The sequence below is a fragment of the Ascaphus truei genome, chromosome 1 (assembly GCF_040206685.1).
Source record: "Ascaphus truei isolate aAscTru1 chromosome 1, aAscTru1.hap1, whole genome shotgun sequence".
NCBI classification, from domain to species: Eukaryota; Metazoa; Chordata; class Amphibia; order Anura; family Ascaphidae; genus Ascaphus; species Ascaphus truei.
The window spans coordinates 172,955,987-172,979,690 of NC_134483.1; the positions used below are offsets into that span (position 1 = coordinate 172,955,987).

The 23,704-nt window shown below is 43.6% G+C and overlaps 1 protein-coding gene across 2 annotated transcripts in view; it reads left to right on the plus strand.

The window, feature by feature from the left end:
- Positions 1–23,704, plus strand: part of PCSK5 (proprotein convertase subtilisin/kexin type 5) — a 470,036-nt gene that overhangs the window by 53,680 nt on the left and 392,652 nt on the right. For both annotated transcript variants that reach the window (XM_075598528.1, XM_075598537.1), the window contains exon 2: positions 14,452–14,556. In XM_075598528.1, coding sequence (XP_075454643.1) covers positions 14,452–14,556 — 105 coding nt within the window. The remainder of the gene's footprint in view (positions 1–14,451; positions 14,557–23,704) is intronic.

The following is a 23,704-nucleotide window of genomic DNA, read 5'->3' on the forward strand; positions in this document are numbered from 1 at the left end:
GAAACACTGTTACATATGTATAATGTTATCGTTTTTATTTCCGTAGCACCAACTGTTTATGCAGCACTTTGCAAAATCACAATACAGGGGAAACATGACAGGTAATAGGGATAAGAATAGCAAGAAAATGATAACATAAAACAAACGGAGACCCTATCCCGAGGAGATTACAATGAAGTGTTATATTGGGAGACTTACAGACACTGTGGGACTGCATTTATTTAAAGTGCGTGCCGAGGAGGTCAAGAGCATCTGGAGTCAGTAGTGTAGGCGTGACACTTTTTATGAGATGCTTCTTTTAACAAATTAGAGAAAGTCACATAAAAGAACAACATATAAATAATTTCCTTGTCACAGCATGAAGAGTATTCACAATTGATCGAAACAGGTTTGATTTCCCAGTTGTTTTCATATCTGTACATCTTGTGTAGGTTTGTTTGAAAGTCAAAGTTACTGAAAGCAGCACCAACCCAGCTGTCAAAACCTCCTTTTTTGGAGGTGTGGGGGCAGGGTGATCTGAAGTGGTGTGTTCTACATTAGGCAGCTCTTACACCCATGGCCCTCACGGCTCTAAAGACGAACTTTAAAAAAAAAAAAAAAGTCTTGAATTGTATTATTAGTAATATATTATTTTTCCTCTTCTAAACTGGCAGGTTCACAGCTTCCTACAGCTCTGTCAATTAGGATTGTAGAAGCCAGTTACTGATTAGCTTATTGTCTATTTCCTGTCAATTTTAAGCTCAGCAGCTAGTGAGTCAAAGTGTATACCCAACCTAACCCCATGTAGTTGTAACCCTCCCTGCCCGGTTTCCTAGGGAGATTACATCTGTGTAGTTGTGTGTTTAACATCAGCATACAGATGCAGTGCTATGGTCGGTCATACGGCCGCAGAGCGTGTACTGGTGCACAGTGTGGAAAGAGTTGATCGTCCGGGTCGCACCGCATAGCAGGAGATAATGGCCCCTCGGGATTAACACAGCAGGTGTCCCTGCTCCTGAATGGAACTCCCGCTGTATGAATCCTACCGGGCTGCATCAAGTCTGTAAGACTCGCATTGAGAGTGAGACTGAATCAGTCATTCTCCCTGCGCACCTCTAAAAGGCGATTGCGCTGCTTTTATTTTATTTTAATAACACAGTATTGAAGCAGGGAGTCTCCCGACCTGAATCGTATTAATTTCAGCCTCGGGTACCCCCTGCTTCCCGAGTTACAGGCCCCGGTATGGGGTGTCGGTATTTATCTGCATTGTTTAAATGTCCCAGTCATGTGACGTGGGAGAATTTGAACATGGCAGAGATACCAGCACCCCGTAACGGGGCCTGTAACTGGGGAAGCAGGGTGTCCCAAGGCTGAAATTAATGTGATTCAGCTCGGGAGACCCCTTGTCTCAATAGTGTTATTAAAATATCTCCAAGTTGAATCAATTTAATTCTATATTAATTAATTAATTAATTAATATTAATAATTAATTAATTCTAAATCTATATTCACACAAACCAGTTAATAAATATGTAATTTGGTTTATTTTACACTTTCTGTATATGTTGGGTAATAATGCAACTCTTTAGTCATTAAATTACCTTTTTTTGCTATACTTAGATTTTTCCTATTGTTTGGTGTGCTTTGCTCCCTTCTTCATGATAATGCTCTGTCATATATTTTATGGTATCATATAGCATCTGATCTATGATGTATGTACCGGTACGCACTTATTAGATCTGCCAATGACGCCGCAAGGTCATGTGAAGTCATGTTGCCATGCAACGTGATGTCATGACACTGGAACCAAGGTTAGAGGGGGTGTGGGGGAGGGGGTGCAGAGAGAGGCGCAGGCGGCGCAGGGAAAAAATATTGCACTCTCCTACCGTAGACAGCGGTACATTGAACATTAGACTTCCCTAGTTAGCAGTTCAATTATTTCATATTTTCAGTGGACTTCTCGACCAACTCCATATTATTATTGTTACAAAAATAGATACAGTGGCGGCTAAACTTACTCTCAGGCGGCCTGCACCGCGGGTAATTTAAAACCCCGTGCAGACGCGGACGGTTTTTTTTTTCGGCGCCGCAGGCGCTTCTATTGTTCGCTCTGATTGAAGAAACGGGCACGCGCGGCCACAAGATGCGGCTGGCGCGCGGCCAAGTTCGGCGGCTGACGAAAAAAGCCCCGAAAAATTGCAGGTAATTGTAAGAATAAAGCTGGCCGCAGCAGTATTAATGAATGAGTGTGAAATAGCACTCTTCAACTTGTCATCAAGATGCAGCATTTCCAATAGTCTATGCATTTATGGATCCTCTGGATTCTAGGAAAATCACTTCAAATTACAATCTCAAAGGAGCTCTGTGGGTTTTTTTCTCTCCTTCTTTTCGCAAAACAATGTATGAATCTTGAAGACTGGCGAGATAAACTGAAACAATGCTCTCGTCCTCGCCTGCCAAATGCAACCTCTACTCCTTGTGGTGTTAACCCCTCTAACATCATACCCATCCCCTGCCACCCTCCCTTCTCTCTCCCATTCTCCTGTGCCCTTTGGAATGCTCGCTCCCTTTCTAACAAGTTCCTCTCTGTGCATGACTTCTTTCTCTCTCACTCTCTGCTACTATTTGCTATAACTGAGACCTGGCTCACTCAGTCTGACTCTGCTCTGGAAGCTGCCCTCTATTATGGTGGCCTTTCTTTCACCCACACTCCGTGCCCTGATGGCAGGGGTGGAGGTGTGGGGCTCCTGCTCTCCTCTCTCTGCCATTACCGAACCCTTCCTATTCCTCCCTCTCTTGCTTTTCCCTCCTTTGAGGCTCACACTGTCCAGATCTTCTCACCTCTCCCTGTCCACGTGGCAGTCATCTATCGCCCACCTACCTCTACTCATCCCCCTTCTGCCTTTCTCTCTCACTTTGAATCCTGGCTCTCTTTCTTTCTCTCCTCAGACTCCCCTGTTCTTCTCCTTGGGGACTTCAATTGCCACATTGATGACCCCTCTCTCCCTTGGGCTTCCCGCTTTCTCTCTCTAACCTCTTCTTTTGGCCTTCAAACAGTGGACTGCAGCCAGCACCCACAAGGATTGCCACTACCTAGACCTGGTTTTCACTAAAAACTTCTCTCTCTCTCTCTGATTTCTCCATTTCCCGTTTTCCTCTCTCTGACCATCACCTCATCTCATTCTCTCTATCTCGCTTCTCCCCTTCTCCACCTCCATCTACCCCTGGTTCTGCAGAAACCTGCGCTCTATTCACCTACCAGACTTTGATTCCACTTTACGCTCCTCCCTCTCCTCTCTCAGCTCTGCTACAGACCCTGACAACCTGGTCAGAAACTACAACTCTGCCTTATCCTCCTCTCTTGATCTACATGCCCCGCTTTCTCTCTGTCGTCCTCGCCCTTCTAACCCCAGACCCTGGCTAAATTCCCACACGCGCATGCTGCGTTCCTCCACTAGTTGCTCTGAACGCCTCTGGAGAAAATCTCATACTCTTGCAGACTTTCTTCACTACAAATTTATGCTATCCTGTTTCAACTCTGCCCTCTCGCAAGCTAAACAAGCCTACTTTTCTTCTCTAATCAACAAACACAAGCCTAACCCACGCCGACTCTTCTCTGTCTTTGATGCTCCACTCAAACCACCCTCAGCTGCCTTTTCTTCCTCCATCTCTGCCCAGGACTTTGCTGACTATTTTAAAGAAAAGGTAGAATCCATACGTCAGAACATTCCCTCTGTTTCTTCCTCCCATCCTACACCTCTTCCTAACTCTCCTCCTGCCTTCCGTGACTCTTTTTCCACTGTCTCAGAGGAGGATGTGTCACTGTTGATCTCCTCTTCCCCCTCTACCACTTGCCCTCTTGACCCCATTCCCTCCCATCTCCTAAACCCGCTTGGTCCTACTATAATCCCCACCCTCACACACATTTTTAACTCCTCCCTCTACGCTGATACCTTCCCATTCTCCTTCAAACATGCAACAGTTATACCATTACTTAAAAACAGCAAGCTTGACCCTACCTGTCTTTCTAACTATCGACCTGTCTCCCTCCTGCCTTTTGCCTCCAAACACCTTGAACGTCTTGTATTCTCTCGCTTGCTCCATTTTCTCAACACCTATTCTCTCCTAGACCCTCTACAATCTGGCTTCCGCACTGCTCACTTCACGGAAACAGCCCTCACTAACATAACGGATGACCTCCATGCTGCCAAAGACAGAGGTCATTACACTCTGCTCATATTACTCGACCTCTCTGCCGCATTTGACACCGGTGGACCACCCTCTTCTCCTTCACATTCTCTATACTCTTGGTATTCGTAACAAAGCTCTATACTGGATCTCCTCTTACCTCTCCCATCGTACTTTCAGTGTCTCTTCTGCTAACACCTCCTCCTCTATTGATCTCGCTGTGGGGGTACCCCAGGGCTCTGTCATGGGACCTCTTCTTTTTTCTCTGTACACACTCTCTCTAGGGGACCTAATAACATCTCTTGGGTTTAAATATCACCTCTATGCTGACGACACACAAATTTACTTTTCAACACCCGACCTTACACCTGCTGTACAAACAAAAGTTTCTGAATGTCTCTCTGCTATATCATCCTGGATGGCCCTCCGCCGCCTTAAACTCAACATGGCAAAAACAGAGCTCCTCATACTTCCTCCCAAAGCTGGCCCTATTCCCTCCTTCCACATTACTGTTGGAAGTGCGATCATTCACCCAGTAGCCCAAGCACGCTGCTTAGGGATCACACTCGACGCATCTCTCACATTCTCCTCTCACATTCAGAACGTTTCTAAAACCTGTCGCTTTTTCCTCGGCAATATCACTAAGATACGCCTGTTTCTCTGTTGCTTGACTGCTAAAACTCTGACTCAGGCCCTCATTCTCTCCCGTCTTAATTACTGTAACCTCCTGCTGTCCGGCCTTCCTGCCTCTCACCTGTCTCCCCTACAATCTATTCTAAACGCTGCTGCCAAAATCGCTCTACTCTGTCCTAAATCTGTCTCTGCCTCTCCCCTCCTGAAATCCCTCTCCTGACTTCCGATCAAATCCCGTATCACACACTCAATTCTCCTCCTCACTTTTAAAGCTTTACACTCTTCTGCTCCCCCTTACATCTCAGCCCTAATTTCTCGTTATGCACCGTCCCGACTCTTGCGTTCCTCTCAAGGATGTTTTCTTTCTACCCCCCTTTTATCTAAAGCCCTATCCCGCCTTAAACCTTTCTCACTTACTGCCCCACACCTCTGGAATGCCCTTCCCCTCAATACCCGACTAGCACCCTCTCTATCCACCTTTAAGACCCACCTTAAGACTCACTTGCTTAAAGAAGCATATGAATAGCAGTGTGGATTATACTGGACACATGATACATATAGCTTGGCCCCCTGCAGACGCATTTACCAAAATTCCCTCCTACTGTCTCTGTACGTTCTCCCTACCTACCAATTAGACTGTAAGCTCCTCGGAGCAGGGACTCCTTTTTCTTAATGTTACTTTCATGTCTGATGCACTTATTCCCTTGACCTGTTTATATTATCTGTTATTTATTTGATTACCACGTGTATTACTACTGTGAAGCGCTATGTATATAAAGACATACAATACAATACAAATGTAAATATATTAAATGCAATACATACATACATACATACATACATACATACAGTGAGTTAATACCAATAATTCTTCTTTAAATTAATATACATATGTGTAGAAAAAATGAACAAATGGAAATTGAATTATTAAATGCATATAAATACATATATATTGAATTGATCTAAATATTGTAAATGCAGGTAATAATTTCTCACATTAAATATATATATATTAATATCTAAAAAACAAGAAACTGAGATATAGTGCTAAACCAACCGGTTGTTGCATTGTACTTTTCACAGAAGACAAAGGAATTAGGAGGAATAACAGTAATTAAAGATAGGCATTAGGGATTAAACCTATATTAATTGAATAGTATAAGTACAGTATAAGAACAGCCCAAACCAAGTCAAACCTAATGGTCAATGCCTTCTGAGGAAAGCATAAAATATATAGTATATGCACTTTAAGATGAGTCTCCACGTGATTTTCTTTTCATTAATATGTTTATTGTTCCCTTAAAGGAGCAATCCAAACTTATTTATTTTTTATTAGAGGATTGAAGCAAGGGTCTCCGGAGCTGAACCCCATTAATTTCAGCTCCGGGAACCCCCCTTCCAGAGATACTTACCTCCGAAGGGGATACAGGTATCTCTCTGCAATTTAAAGTCCCCAGTCACATGGGCCAATAAAAAGCCGCACCGGGTGACATTTTCCTTAAAATAACATCAGTGTTAGGAATGGAACAAAAATGATCTTTTAATACACCAGAAACGTTGATAGTTTCAATTTTCATTAAACAAAGTTGCGCTTCTAAATACAGTCAAATAATAAGAATAGAAAAGGCATTTTGCATAATACTTGCAATAAAACTGGATTTAATTAGAAAAATATGATGTATTACAAACAAACCTTGAAATACAATTACTGTAATACTTTTTTCTCCTCTTAAAGTTACGTGTAATTTCTGGCAAATACTGTACACATGTGCAGAAGTTTAGCTGCAGTTCATGAATCACTAACATTAACAGTAAATTTGTAGGTCACATGACCCTGTACCTACGGTAATGTCCTACAAATGCGGAAAAAAACTTTTCGGGGGAAACAAAAACCTTTAAAAAAAAAAACACCTTTGAAGGTATCCACACGCTCCTCCACTGGCGGAGATTATAGCAATGTCTTTGTTGTATCAAATAAAAGAATTGACAAGATATAAGTTTCAATCTGTTGCTATTTACTATGAAAAATGTGTTGAACCGTATTCTAATTGTTAACCAATTAAGCTGTTTCATTAGTAGACAGAATAATGTTAACCCCAAAACTGGAACAATCTACTGAAGGCTCTCATCACAGCCATCACCAGTTTAAGTTCTTTCAAAACTAAAGCTGTCTCACATTTTAATCTTGTCTGTAAATGTTACATACGCCTATAATATATATTATCTCTTACTGTGCATGCAATGTCTTGTATATAATGTACAGTAGAGGCAACGTTTATTCTAACATTTGCTGTAAACTAGCCGGGTTACATTCTGGGTATGTGCTGGGTATGTGCTGGGCATGTGCTGGGCATGTGCTGGGCTAGTTTGAGGCACGTTTAAGGCATTTCTGCATTGACTAACGACCCATAGGATTAACACAGCAGGGATCCCTGGCATTCCAATTCAGTTTGAATGGGACTGCCAGGGACCCCCGCTGTTAATCTGATAGGCCATTAATCAATGCAGAAATGCTGGGGCTAGTTTAAGGAAAGTTTAAGGCATGTATTCAGAATGTACCTGGGTGTACCTGGGTCTTTTGGGGAATTGCCACTGGTTTTTGTTAGAATAAGAGTTGCCTCTACTGTATAACCTTGCTCACTTAATGTAACTGTATTTGTTACCATGTATTATTTGTCTTAACTCTATGCCCAGGACATACTTGAAAACGAGAGGTAACTCTCAATGTATTACTTCCTGGTAAAACATTTTATAAAGAAATAAAAGAAACCCCTCTGTTGTTGCTGATGGGTTCAGCAATGTACTATAGAGACGGCATTGCGGTTCCTATAGGCAGCAAAGAGGTTAATATAACATATCTGTCAATTTCTTACTACACTCCGGTTTTCTGTTTGAAGCTGCTTTTGTTGCTTAATTGTAATGTATAATCACATACAGACACATTGCCAGCAGTAGCCTAAAATATAGCTAATCCCAATGTGTTTCCTCAGCAGGTTATCTGTCATTCTCTACTGATATACAGCACATGGAAATGATGCTGCGTTAGCTTGTTAAAAAGATCAAGTTGAAAAAATGTATGTATGTGTGTATATATATATATATATATATATATATATATCATAGAAAAAGAACAAAAAGCACTCCGTAATAATAGTCACTGGTGTGGGTGCAGATCCTATAATGAAGAATAAGCAATACGATACGGTTTGGAAATGAAATCAGCAGGCAGCACTACAGAATTGAACAAACAAGTGTATTGAAAAAATAAACACAAAACCAACGTTTCGGTCCACGAATGGGACCTTTGTCAAGGTGGTGCACTTTCGTGGACCGAAACGTTGGTTTTGTGTTTATTTTTTCAATTCACTTGTTTGTTCAATTCTGGAGTGCTGCCTGCTGATTTAGTTTCCAAACGGTATCGTATTGTATATGTGTATATATATATATATGTGTATATATATATATATATATATATATATATATATATATATATATACAATGAGAGCCGTGGGAGGGCGGGCGGACCGACGGACCAATCAAATGGTCTCCAGACACTCACACACAAGATTTTGAGAAATATATATATTTCTCAAAATCTTGTGTGTGAGTGTCTGGAGACCATTTGATTGGTCCGTCGGTCCGCCGCCCTCCCACGGCTCTCATTGGCCGGTGTGTCTGCCTCCCCCTGTGTCCCGCCCCCCCACGGCTCTCATTGGCCCCCCAGAGCACGCTCTCTCCGGCTCTCTCCTCCCACAGGCCGCTCCCTTCCCCCGGCTCTCACCTCCCTTCTGCTCTCATCCTTCCCCCGGCGCTCTCACCCTCCCCCCGGCACTCTCACCCTCCCCCCCGGCGCTCCCCCCCTGCTCTCTCACCCTTCCCCGGCGCTCTCACACCCTTCCCCCGGCTCTCACCCTTCCCCGGCGCTCTCACACCCTTCCCCGGCGCTCTCTCACCCTTCCCCGGTGCTCTCTCACCCTTCCCCGGCGCTCTCACACCCTTCTCCGGCTCTCACACCCTTCCCTGGCGCTCTCACACCCTTCCCCGGCGTTCTCACACCCTTCCCCGGCGCTCTCACACCCTCCCACACACCACTCCCCCCCCTCTCTGCGGCTCTCACTCACACAGGCCGCTCCCCATCCCCGAGAGCGCTCCTCCGGCTCTCTCCGCCTCTCCCGTGAAGGGCACAGCACCTCCTCACCGGAGCATCTCAGCCTCGCCAGGGGTCACGGACACCGCTGAGGAGCCCGAGGTGGAGGAGGAGGGCGGCCGGTACCCGGAGGAAGAGGAGGAGGGCGGCCGGGTGCAAGGGGAGGAAATGCAGGGGAATGGGTCCCTGACTCCCCCCTCCCTCCCCTTTGCCCCCCTACCTCCCCCCCCCCCCTCGCTCCCCTTTGCCCCCCTCCCTCCCCTTTACCTTGCCTCCCCCTCCCTCCCTTTTGCCTCCCCCTCCCTCCCCTTTGCCTCCCCTCTCTCCCCTTTCCTCCCCTCCCTCCCCTTTGCCTCCCTCCCCTTTGCCCCCCTCCCTCCCCTTTGTCCCCTCCTCCCTCCCCTTTGCCTCCCTCCCTCCCCTTTGCCTCCCTCCCTCCCGTTTGCCCCCCTCCCTCCCCTCTGCCCCCCTCCCTCCCCCCTCCATCCCCTTTGCCCCCCTCCCTCCCCCCTCCATCCCCTTTGCCCCTCTCCCTCCCCCCTCCCTGCTCTTTGCCCCCATGCCCTTTGTCCCCTCCCTGCCCTTTGCCCCCCCCTCCCTCCCTGCCCTTTGCCCCCCCTCCCTCCCTGCCCTTTGCCCCCCCCCTCCCTCCCTGCCCTTTGCCCCCCTCCCCGCCCTTTGACCCCCTCCCTCCCCACCCTTTGCCCCCCCTTCCTCCCCGCCCTTTGACCCCTCCCCACCCTTTGCCCCATCCCCGCCCTTTGCCCCTCCCCTTCCTCTTTCCCTCTCTGCCCTTTGCCCCCCCTCCCTCCCTGCCATTTGCCCCCCCTCCCTCCCTGCCCTTTGCCCCCCCTCCCTCCCTGCCCTTTGCCCCCCCTCCCTCCCTGCCCTTTGCCCCCCCGCCCTTCACCCCTTCCACGCCCCCGCCCTTCCACACCCCTTGCCCCCCGCTCTTTACGCTCCTTGCCCCCCCGCCCTTCATGCCCCTGCCCCCCCGCCCCTATGCTCCATGCCCCCCCCCCGCCCTTACGCTCCATGCCCCCCCCGCCCTTACGCTCCATTCCCCCCCGCCCTTACGCTCCATGCCCCCCGCCCTTACGCTCCATGCCCCCCCCCGCCCTTATGCTCCATGCCCCCCCCGGCCTTACGCTCCATGCCCCCCCGCCCTTATGCTCCATGCCCCCCCGCCCTTATGCTCCATGCCCCCCCCACCGTTACGCTCCATGCCCCCCCGCCCTTACGCTCCATGCTCCCCCCGCCCTTACGCTCCATGCCCCCCCGCCCTTCCGCTCCATGCCCCCCCCCACGCACTTCCGCTCCATGCCCCCACCCCCCGCCCTTCCGTTCCATGCCCCCCCCCGCCCTTCCACGCCCCCCACCCCTGCAAGCCCGGGCAACGCCGGGTATATCAGCTAGTATATATATATATATATATATATATATATATATATATATATATATATATATATATATATAATATATATATAGTTGTAAAGTCTTTCCAATGTATGTTTATTTTTTCAGTAAAAACATTTCTGGTGTGCCCTAGACTGGTTCGAAATTGTAATTGATGCAACACCTAACTCAATAAAGAAAAATAGTTTTATACAGGTGTAATCGTTGTACAAGTGTGACGTGATTTATTTTGGAAATTTGCTTTCAAAATTGCTAATGAAATCTTTTTTTTATTTGCCCATTACATGAATTCTAGGTTTAGAGTTAGACGAATGCCTGATGATTGCTTTGTTGTATACTTAAAATTGCCTTTGTTTAATACATTCAAATATAAGCAAATAATTTTGTGTATTTGCAATTCAACCCTTTCACTGCTTCGCAATAGGTTGCTGGACCCTCTTGCAGTGAAAGAGTTAACTTGCATTAGGGAAGAGCTTAAGTGCCAACCATGAAATGTCAAGCTATATCTGATTCAATTTGACCAAATCTCTCGCCCAGTGTTTTTTTTAACCTTTCTTTGGTTAAGGAACCCTATAATTATATTGTGAAATTCTGAGGAACCGTAACCCTCTCTAGTAGCGCGTCTGAGATCAGATACATTGTAAGGAACCATCACCCTATCTAATAGCGCGTCTGAGATCAGATACATTGTAAGGAACCCCAACCCTCTCTAATAACGTGTCTGAGATCAAATGCAGTGTAAGGAGCCCTAACCCTCTGTAATAGCGCGTCTGAGATCAGGTACATTGTAAGGAACCCCAACCCTCTGTAATAGCGCGTCTGAGATCAGATACATTGTAAGGAAGCCCAACCCTCTCTAATAGTGCGTCTGAGATCCGATGCATTGTAAGGAACCCCAACCCTCTCTAATAGCGTGTCTGAGATCCGATGCATTGTTAGGAACCCCAACCCTCTCTAGTAGCGCGTCTGAGATCAGATACATTGTAAGGAACCATCACCCTCTCTAATAGCGCGTCTGAGATCAGATACATTGTAAGGAACCCCAACCCTCTCTAATAACGTGTCTGAGATCAAATGCAGTGTAAGGAACCCCAACCCTCTGTAATAGCGCGTCTGAGATCAGATACATTGTAAGGAACCCCAACCCTCTCTAAGGCTGAGATTATAGTGTTCGCGGCGGCGGGCGCGGCGAGCACAACAGACCTCTAACCTATAAGGCCAAACATAGGGCGCGCAAGCAAAGTGACCGCGCAGCAGATTTTTGAAAAGACAAATTTGTCGTTTCGCTTGATGGCCGCGTCACGGGAGCTGTTCAACCAATGAGGGCGACAGCCTGGTGACACATCCGCCACACCTCCCCAATCACTGAATACACAGGTCACCCACCGCTCGGGCGAGAGGCGTGCACAACACCATCCGTTCCGTTGCACGCCCACTATAATCTCAGCCTAATAGTGTGTCTGAGATCAGATGCATTGCAAGGAACCTCAACCCTCTCTAATAGCGGAGGGAAACTGGTGTACCCTATAAAAACTAGGTGTAGGGATCTCCCTAAAGAGACCTCCTGTGCTCCCTTCCCTGCAAAATCCTCTGTAGCGTCTCCCAGTTGTACACAGTTCCTTGCCAAGCTGCTTCTTCTTCTTAAGAATCTCTTGTACAACTAAAACACTCTGAGCTCACAGCTAACAAAGAGCTGCTCTTATTTTACCAGTAATCACCTCTCCCCTGGTTTGCAACACACCCAGCCCATGATTAGTGGGGGGAAGGGCAACACAAACACAGTTACATGGAGAGCCTTAGGCCTCATCCAGGGTTCCGGACGGCGTGCTGAGGCGCGCTGAGGCTCAGGGAAAGCGGGTGCTTTCCTTGGCCTTAGACAGCGCGCCGTCAGGGGGCGGGCCAGTGACGTCACGGAGCTGGTTCGCCCTCATTGGGCGAACCGCTAACGTGACCGGCCCTGCGCTCCGGCAAGCGCGTGATTTAAAAAATTACCTAAGACCTACGCTTCCGCAAGCGCTTGCGGAAGCGTAGGCGAGCCCCTACTAAAGCCGCTCTCATTGCGGCTGTAGGGGCTCACAGGTAAGTGCAAGCGCGCCTCAGCACGGCTCAGCGCGTAAGCGCTGACCATGCCCGAGGCCTTACTTGGGAAGATCACAGACCAATTGCAACAGTCCATCTGAAAATAAAATTAACCCTTGGTCCCTGAAGTGCTGGAACCAGGCTACAGATTACATATACATATAACATACAAATGTATTACCGACAGGTAATGGCAGGCTTGACCTTTATTAAAAGCAGTCACATGTATCCCTACCGTCACAACCACAACCCTCTCTAACAGCGCGTCTGAAACCTGATGCATTGTGAATTCTTCTGTATTTGGTACACTTTTCAAATGACCTGAAAATTGCAGGGAACCTTTAGGGATGCCCGGGAACACAAGGGTTCAACGCTGAGAAACACTGCTATAGCTCAATTGTTTAAAACGCGTAATGTATTTTCTGTGAGATTTTTTTTATTATTATAAAGCAATAATCTCCATGAGATGAAGCCACTTTCTTACTGAGTTATAATGTGGGTTTTTGAAGAATTGTTGAGAACTGTAATAAAACAGGGACATTGAAGGACGAAGATAAGTATGACATGTATGTGCAAATGCCATTCCTCTTTGTGGACCTTATGGAAACAGTGGAAAATAAAGTTGATGGTTATTCTTACAGTACTTACATTTCTGTCACCTCAGTGGAGAAAACGGAAACATGCATATACTGTATAGGTGACAGCGGATGAGTGCTACCTGGCCCGCTGATTAGCTGCAATGCGATAAAGCCTGCTTATGCCCTGCTTTTATTCACTTTTCTAGTTTCTAGTGATATGTTTAAATCATCATCATCATCATCATCATCATCAGTGGTCGACAAATCACCAAAAAATCTACTCGCCACACAAAAAAATCTACTCGCCACCTAGTACCAAACGTGTGCTGCTTGGGCCAATAGGAGCTCGCCCCGATGTTAAATTCACTCGCCCGGGGCGAGCAAATGTATAGGTTTGCTTATATAGGTTACTCTACAAAGTAAAGTGTTATAGATTTCTAATAATGCATTCTGGAAGCATTGGCTACAGCAGGGGGGCACAAACATTTGCTGCTACGCCCCCCTGTCTTGCCTGCCCCAGTACTCGCGCCCCCCCTTCCTACCTTGCAGCTGCATCAAATGACACTGCGGGGTCATGTGACGTCACATCGCGTGACCCGCGGCATCATTTGACACGTGTGACGTCACGTCACGTGACCCCGCAGCGGTATTTGATGCCGCGTTGCCATGGCGATGTATCATAGCGTCTGAATCACGGTAGGTTTTGTGTTACCTAAACCTGGAAAATATATAGCATATGTCAGAAACCAAATAGTCTTATTAAAGCACAGTAACATGCTGCAAAAAGGAGAGAGGCACTTGAATCTAGACGTAAAAATGGCAATTTCCACTTGCTGTGAACAAAGTCCTTATTTTCCTAAATGAAATCACCTACTGTTCATAAAATGTGCAGTATTGTTTGCAGTTTATTCACTTTTTACCAGAGTTAGAAATATTTACAATTATTTTCTTTTTTTATTTAATCCTCCTACTTTTATGAGTTCTTTAAGTTAACGATCCAAATAACCCATCATTGTACATTTTACAGTACATTTCCTTTAGCAAACTAGACAGAATGTTTTTTAATAGCACCAGTCATTTGATGATGTGTTTTTTTTTGTTTTTTTTAATGTAGTTTGTTATGTGTCAGTGTGGCCGTACATTGATATAGAACACTGCATATAAATTAAACATTAAAAAAGGTAGACACAGGCAGCCTTAGAAGCTCAATTATAATCTTTGGTTATACAGTTAGTGCCTGCAGGACACCCACATCCATTTCATATCACATGACCGTCTTGTGAAAGCTGATCATTGGGGCTCAAGTAACTTTCCGTCACAGCAGGAGAATGCATAATTTAGAGATTTACGTCTTAAACAAAAAAACAAGGGGGGGGGGGGAGGAAACAAGACTACTCATCATAAAACATCATCTCCCTTCTTTTCCCACAGATTGGGGCACTGCAAGATTACTACCATTTCTACCACAGTAAAACTATAAAGAGGTCAGTGCTGCCCAGCCGAGAAACGCACAGCTTCATTTCAATGGAACCAAAGGTAAGCAGATCTTCCCGGTTGTCCGAAGCTGCAGCGTTTGCATTTTTAATAGGTAATTTCACACCGAGACGTCATGCCCAGGTGCCATCTGACTCTTGGGGGACTGATACTCTATCTGCCCTGTTTCACAGTCAAATATAAAGACCGTGCCTGGGATTAACTGACACGGTATCCTCATAACGGCATGCTTGTGTCACCTTCAAAGGTGGCATGTAAATATATTCAATATTTCCAGTTATTGTTTCCTTTTAAATTTACAAATCTCTGTAATCCGTCATTTAAAAATCTGTAATCCATAAAATTTGCTCGGTAACTTCAGGATCGGAAAAGTGCGTTTCATAAAAACTATTTCATATCCCAAACTCCTCCTGTGCACATTTCACTGGTGATGGTCTTTCCAAATTGAACTCGCTTTTTTCTAAATGCCTCCCATGTTAAATACAATAAAGATTGAATCTTTAACACTAATATCTTTGTGGCCTCTTCTTTGGAAGAGGATTTTTTTTTTACTATACTTACCTTGTCCTTTATCTTATATTTCACATTTACATTCAATCTGTCTCCCTGTTGAGTACACATTTTGTTTTGCTCTACGATTGAAGGTTTGCTGTGTTGGACCAAAACATTGGATGAATAAATATGAACCACTTGACCACTATTTTGGAGTGCTAGGCTTTTAGCTTAATTTTATTTGCTCCGTGATGTAATAAGAAATCAGGGGGTAAAGATAAACAGCTCAAAGGTGCGAGCAGAATTGGGGGGCTAAGCTTCTAAAATGTCAACTGCAAAAACAATTTGCAATCTAATTTTAGTACTCAAGGAACAGGGAGATAAAGGGACTTGTCCAAAGTCACAAGAATAGCTGACACATGGGTTGGTGGTGACATTATTACTAAACTAGTGCTCCAGCTTTTTGCTTCTTTTCTTTCACTTTCATTCAATCTCCCAAATAATTATTTTTACGTGATCTTTTAAATTAAGCAATATATTAATAGTCTTTTGCAAACGTGTAATAGTTTATAGTCCAAATCCCTCTTGGAATCATCTTTAGACTTTAAGAATAAAATTGCCTTAACAAATAGGTTGATTACTTCTCCTTCACATTCCCCATACTCTTGGTATTAGTAACAGTGCTCTATCCTAGATCTCCTCTTACCTCTCCCTACCTACCTACCTACCTACCTACCTTACCTACTTTCAGTGTCTCATCCCCTCCTCTATCGATAGCTCTGTGGGGGTACGCCAGAGCTCTGTCCCGGGACCTTCTCTTTTCTCTGTACACACTCTCTCTAGGTGACCTAATCACATCTCTTGGGTTTAAATATCACCTCTATGCTGATGACACACACGTTTACTTTTCAACCCCTGACCTTACACCTGCTGTACAGACCAAAGTTTCTGAATGTCTCTCTGCGATATCATCCTGCCCTTAACATTGCAAAAACAGAACTCCTCATACTTCCTCCCAAATCTGTCCCTACTACCTCTTCCACATTACTGTCGGAATTGCTATCATTCACCCAGTAGCCCAAGCACGCTGCCTATGGGTCACACTCGACTCCCCTCTCACATTCTCTTCTCACTTTCAAATCATATCTAAGACCTGACACTTTTTCCTCTGCAATATTACAAAGATACTGTACAAAGATTTCCTATGTAGCTCAACTGCTAAAACTCTGACTCAGAGCCTCATTCTCTCCCATCTCGATTACTGTAACCTCCTGCTGTCCGGCCTTCCTGCCTCTCACCTGTCTCCCTTACAATCTATCCTTAACACTGCTGCCAGAATCACTCTACTATTTCCTAGATCTGTCTCAGTGTCTCCCCTGCGGAAATCACTCTCCTGGCTTCCTATCAAATCTCGCACTTAATTATCTTCCTCACTTTTAAAGCTTTACACTCATCTGCCCCTCCTTTTGATTTCTGATCAACTTTTTTAATGAGTGCAAACAGAAATAAAAGGGAACTTTGGGAATTCAAATATTATGGGAAGGTGAAAAACCAAAGCTATTGAGCAGTTTTTAGAGAGACCCCTAGCAATGGCTGCATGCTTTAAAAGGAAAGATGCTATAGCCTGACAAGCAAGAAATAGGGGAAGGCCATACCAAGTTTTAGGGTTTGAGGATTATCCCATTATGCAGGGGCCAGAGGAAAGGGTTGCAAAGGCAACAGTCTGAGATGACAGCAAGGTACTTTGCACAGTGACAGACAAGGGAAAGTTCACTGCAACCATAGAACAAAGAAAAACACATACTGGGGACAGAACAATATCACTGTACCTTATGTACCCTAACCTAGGGTTGCCACATTTAAGTTTTTATAATATGGGACGCCAAAATCCAGCATTAAAATATGACAACATAATGAGTGTTGAATGATTTTCAAATGCTTTGAGGTGAATGGTATCTCCCGCTTGATCACTATATCCTTTGGTTTTTGACACTTCTGATCTTGGCAGGACAGGGAAAGACACGCACTGAACCAGCAAGTAGTGGTGGGAGAAAATGTAACATCAATAGAGCAGCATGAGATGACCAAGCAGTATTCTAACTTTATTAGTTTAATAATTTTGTAAGGTACGTCTATCGGAAAAGGTAACTATTACAGTCAGGTAGAAAATCTGTTACTTTTTATGGCGGATTTCATTCAGTTTTTTATTTCCATTCTTCACATTTCCTTAATGTTTTAGCTTGTACCCTTCAAAAATGTCAGAATTAGTACAGTTCCTTCAAATACGTCTCAACTACCCATATGGGATATGTTCCAGCCATTTTCTATGATGACTACTATCAAGCTGTATAAAAATGTTACAGTCAACCTGCTTAGTGTAAGTTTTTGTTTCTATCTGTCCATTTTCAATATATACAAGTAAATATAAAAACTCTATTTCCTTAGTAAATGTTAAAAGAACAGAAACAGTACCAATGAGGATAATATAGGAACTGTAATAAATAGAACTGAATATAAAACAATCAAAATAGATGGAATAAGAGGAAGGAAGAGGAGAGGGGCAGAAGAATATAGCAGAAGTCAAATCATAATTCAAATTATAAAAGAAAGACTTTGAACCCCTCTCCTCCTTTTTTTAGAATTAAGAGACAGGAGACAGAGACCGTGAACCCATATAGGAAATACAATGGAAATCAAAAAATCACACAGGGTGACGTTGCCCCCAAGGAGAAATAGGGAAATTACACCAAAAGAGTGACGTGAAGAGGAATAAAAGTCATCAAAAAGACAAATGCATTCAGTTGTGAGCCGTATGGGATTTTTAATTTAATTTTTAATCCGAGTAAAATAAGTTTAACAAAAGGAACAAGAACAGTTCTTAAGTGGAGAATTGACATTTGCGCCGACCAATAAGGTTAATACTTTTGTTTTTGTTTTTTTTTTGTCGTAGGATTGAAGCAGGGGGTCTCTGGAACTAAACCCCATTTATTTCAGCTTCAGAGACCTCCTTCTTCCAGACATACTTACCTCTGCAGGGGGTGCCGCTGTCACTGTGAAGTTTAAATGACCTCGTCACACGGGCCAACAGGAAGCCGCAACAGATGACGTCATGGCTTTCTATTTGGCGGCTTGACGTGGGGCATTTCATTAGGTACGCAAGTTCCCTGGCTATAGAGATACCAGCACCTCCTACGCAGGCAAGTGTTTCTGGGGCTGAAATGAATGGGGCTCATCTTCGGAGACCCCCTGCTTTAATCCTACAACAACAAAAAAACATTTAAAACAAAACAAGCAATACAAACTGAATTGCTGCTTTAAAAAAAAGCAAAACTTAACATATAAAAAGGAAGAAAATATACCTGCCGCCGTCCTAAGCCTTTTAAAGCGGTTTAAAAAAAAATCAGTTCTGTACTATGAGAAAATACTTCCCTTCCTCTTCTGAAACAGGCACTGGCACACCCCTTTTTGGGCCCTGCCCTCCCTCTAGCAGTGCACCAATTGTATTTAGTGACTGACTGCTCACATGATCGTCCCCACAGAACTTTGCATCTTTGGTCCTCTTCTGCTGCGCTGACAGCCATTTAGTGAATCCTCGAGCCAAATATTCACTGATTGATCACAGGAGAACGAATCGAACAGCAACTAAGCTACTTACTTATCATTGTGTGAATTGTATTCAGGCACATATTAAAGGAAAGAAAAAAAATGGCAGCTTGAACTGCTGCAATAAATAAAGATCATTTTTTTATCCAAGCTACATAAAAGCAGCAATACTACATTCCCTTTTTTTAAATTCTTTTTTTCGTATTTTTAGAGAAAAGTATGTGACAATGTATAATTCTACATTCTTACCTAAGCTGGCAATCGGTTGGTGCTCATGTTATAAATCTGTAAAAGTCATGATTGTGTGCAACAGATCTGTTTGTGATACTTTGTTGTCAAAGAGCAGATCTAAAAAAGGTGTGTTTCAGAGCCTGTTTCAAAAGAAGAAGTGGATATAACGTACTAAATGATTGCTGTAGCAACCAAAGGATGACAAATATGTTAAAAAAAAACATTCAAAATGGCATTAGGAGTTTAAAAAAAAACAAAAAACAATATTATCTAATACTACAGAACTGATTTATTTTAAAATAAAACCATATACAGTATTATTTTTCTCATTTTGCTGCTTTAAGGAAGGCTATAACATTTAGAAAATTGGTCCAGGAAAATATATAAAAAAAAAAGGTCCAAAGAATTTGCATAAAAAAGAATTGGAGGCATTAAAGCTGCAGTTCAGGCTTTTTAAAAAAAAAATGTTATAGTTTTTTTTTACTTCAATAGTTTCATGTGGGCAATCTCTACTTACCTAAAGAACTGCATAGCTGCTGGTTAATTAGTTCTCCGTCTATTGATCGGCAAAGTTTGGCGACATCTTTAAATATGGGGAATGTATTTCCTCTGTTTCTGTCACTCAGTGGAAGCTCATGAATATTCATGAGCACTCCTGCACTGACATGTGCTAGAAGGAGGGCAGGGCTGACAAAGGGGTGTGCCAGGGATTGTGACAGGACATGAAGGGGCAGTGCCTTAGCAAATGGTTGTTAAAATAGAATACAAGAAAATTGGTCTTTCAAAGTTGTTGTTTTTAAAAACAGAAAATGCTAAAAGTATTTTTTCTTACTACAGAACTGATTTATTAAAAAAAAAACACACATGCAGGATATTGCCTGAACTGCAGCTTTAAAAGAATTAGCTGCTGAGTCATTGAGCATCTGGAATCCTTAATATTGTGAGTAAGGCATGACCCAGTGTTTCCCACTGTAGAAGTAACATATGACAAGTAATGAACAGGGGAGTGCGATGCCCGGAAGACAGAGGACTAGCGGAGCTGCTCTTTCTTGTGAGACCCCGTGTGCTCTATCTGCGCCTGGCCTACAGGTTTATTGTGAATGTGATTCACACTATGCCTTGTTTTTTCTCTTCTTATACTGTCTGCCAGGGGTGCGCAAAATGGGAGGCGCGCTTCGCAGGGGGGGGGGATTTTTATAGGGGGCGCGGTGGTTGCAGAGGCCCAGCGCTCTTCCCCACGTGAGGCCCCTGCAACCTATTACTTACTGAGATTCAGACGGCTGTTGAGGTGTCGTCATGGGAACGCGGCGTCATATGACGCAGCGGGGTCATGTGACGTCACTTGACATCGGGAACTGAGGTAAGGGGGGGTGCAAGCACGGGGGCAGCAGGCGGGGGGGGGGGGGGCGCAGCTACAAAAGTTTGCGCACTCCTGCTGTGTGCCATCATTGTGATTGAGATCATCATCTGGAATCACTCCACTGTCTGTATTTATTGTTTGTTTTTATATTTTTTCTTTTGGGACAAGTTTGCGCTCTGACGCTTGTTATCTCACCTATTTGGGGATTCTGAGAGCAGCATGTGGGTTCATAGAGACTTATTTTTTTATATTTTTGATTTTAAAAAAAAAATATTTTCCATGTATAAATTGCTTTAGGCATCCAAATTGTGCACAACCACTGTGCATGTCCAAAACTTGGGTTTATTTATTATATTTAGTGTTTTTTTGTGCTCATTTTCACCATCTATATTTTTTAATGATATTGCTAAAAAAAATCCTGACTTTCCATTAAGAGATTCAAGAGATGGACAGTGCAACTCAGCGCTGAATATTCTATGCTGATACTCAACTGAGCAAATAACTCGGTAATGACACAAAACCGAGATTACAATCCTGAAAGGTCCTACTGCATTAATGAAACATACAGTGGTGGGCCATACTATAAAAATACCCCATAACTTCTGTTAAACCACTGAGCAGAACTGATTAATAATTTAAAGCTAGAGGAGGCTAACGAAATGACAATTACTATGTTTTGGTGTCTTTAAAAATGAAGATAGTTGCTCTTTTCACAAGGGACCATAGAAGGTACAAGTACTGAACCACATGTATTGCTCTCTGCCTTTGACGTAGGTTAGTAATACTGCCATTGCTGTGATTGCCATGTAGACTTTGCTGCGTTGCCTTTTCCAATCAGTCTGTTCTCAGTGTCACAGTGTCCTGCAATTCCCTGTGAACAGCGAATGAGTTATACATTTGACCCTCAGTACTAACCAATATAAGAATCCTTGCCTGCAGTAGTTATGTTTAGAGCAGGGTGGTCTAAATTCAGTGCTCCAGGCTACCACCAGGCCAGATTGTCAAGATCTCTCTAACACACCAATTAATTAAACGTAGATCAACCTAATTTTAGAGGGGGGTAAAGGACACGTAAAGCAGACAATGTAAGTATTTTTTCAGCAAATACACATATTTCAGTAACTAAGCCTTCATTATAAGTTGTTAGAATTTGCTGCTTCTGATGGCATAAGGCGCCATCCCTGGATCAAGTGATTGAAAGGCTTTTTGGAATAAATTGTGAAGTTACAAAATTAATATAATTACAGTTGCTTATCTTTAGGAAGTTGAGGTCAACCCCTTTCTAGTAATTTGACTCAAAAGGGAGATTGCAGGTGGTATTTTAATTAATTATCCCGTTAAGTGACAAAGGAAATTCATTAATTTTCATGACATCCTGTCACAGACTGTAGTCATTTTCTTATCGGGAAGCTACCTTATTTGTGGTTAAAAATGACATACTGTGAGTAAGACAATATTTGTGCCCCCAGAATATATAAACATTAGTTATTGCATTATTGAATGTCATTTAGGGCAGCAATTGTTTCCAGAATGCAGTCTCATTGCACATGCATAACTGGAAGGTTATACCCGGTATTTGTCACGTGTGCGAGTAGTAATTCCAGTCCAGGCTATCAGTCTGCCCTTTTGCATCAGGCTGAATAATCAATCACAGCAGATACCTGCCATAAATATCAAACTCTTTTCAGCATCCTTTATTAGATGAAAAAAAATCAGAATTCACCCCTCCTCCTCCCATATACTTTCATGCTCCCGGCTATGCTTTTTTTGTAATAGTAAACAATTGGAACAAAGTCCTGAATTACAGTGCATCCGGATCCCGAGTGGAGTAATAGCAATATGTAGCTGTATGAGCTCTGAGCCTGCTTGAAATAGGTTAACAACGGCACCTGTGAGAATATATGTATTGTCACGATGATTTAAGCTCATAAATTGGGTGGTATAAATAATGATGACCCTCTCTGGCAGATGGAGAAATCAGGGACTGTATATAAACCGCCCCGGCTCCCTCATCTGTCTGCATGGGAACACACCCTAGAGCATAGTACACCAGCCTGCGTACATATATGTGACAATTAAATGGAATAAAAGTAACTCACAATTGCGTTGCTGATCCGATTCCAGTGCGTGCTTCACGCTGAAGACGTCATATAGGGTTCCAGTGGATTGATGCAACGGAGCACAGCAAGCAGAAACAAGAAGAAAAGTGGGGGCTACGATACTCTAAGAGTGGTGTTCATCTGCTCCATACCATGTGTGCACTTCTTTAATAAACCATTTTAATCCACTTTGGTATTGTAGCCCCCATCTTTCTGCTTTTTTCTGCTTGCTGTGCTCCGTTGCATCAATCCACTGGAACCCTATTTTTTTTTTATATAGGTTTGAAGCAGGGGGGTCACCGGAGCTGAACTCCATTGATTTCCGCCCCAGGCACCCCCTGCTTCCCGAGATACTTACCTCAGTAGGGTGTGCCGGTATCTCTCTGCTGTTTAAATGTCATGGACAAGCGGGACAACAGAAAACCGCAAGGAATAACATCACGGCTTCCTATTTAAATCGCCATATTGTGAACCCAGGCAGGGCTCCTACTGGCACCTATATAGAGGCATCTCGGGAGGAGGGGTCCCCAGAGCTAAAATTAACGCAGTTCAGCTCCAGAGAACCCCTGCTTTAATCATATTACAAAAAAAACCACAGCCGCAACGACTGCGGCTTAAACACATTCCACGACAGTTCAGAAAAGCCAAAGTTTTTACGCCTATAAACTGCTACCAAAATCTTAGTGGTTTCATCTAAGTGCACATACAACAACTCTAAAGCAAATTCCTAATGGTTAAAGAGTTGATATGTTTGACTTTTGTGATTTGTAAGCTATTTTCAAATACAGAGCTCAAAAAAGCTGGACAACTCGTTACATAATAACACATAAGTTGAATTGACTCATAAATTAAGTACAAATTGCTGTTTCAGTGTTTCAATATATAATGTTTTGGGGACATTTTTGATCAGATGTGGTTACTCAAGATATATATCTCGGTGAACGCGTACCTGAGAACATATGCAAAAATATTTGTTTATTACATTTTGAATATAGGTTTGTAGAAGTTTGTGATGCATTTAAATGTACCACAATGTGAGTAGCAAAAACTGTTTTGCTGGAACATATTTCAAGCAAAAGGGGTCAAAACAATCAATAAAAAAAATCTATAAATATAAAAAGGAACCTTAAGGCAGATGGGAAGCGCCAAATAAAGATCACCGTTCTAGCTGAGTCCAGGGTCCCCCACTCCCTATGATTGTGGCAAATCAGCCGACTAAATGGTCCGATAGCCCATTATCTCCTGCCATTCTCCCTGTTTCTATTAGAGACCTTCATAAATGGACAGAAGCCTGTGAGGCCTCATAAATCTTCTTTCTAAATGTACCAGACGTGCTTCCTTAATCTGTGTTTCCGGATGCAGCATGACTGGCATAGTGTTGAGGGGCGCTTATCTCTTCCTGGTA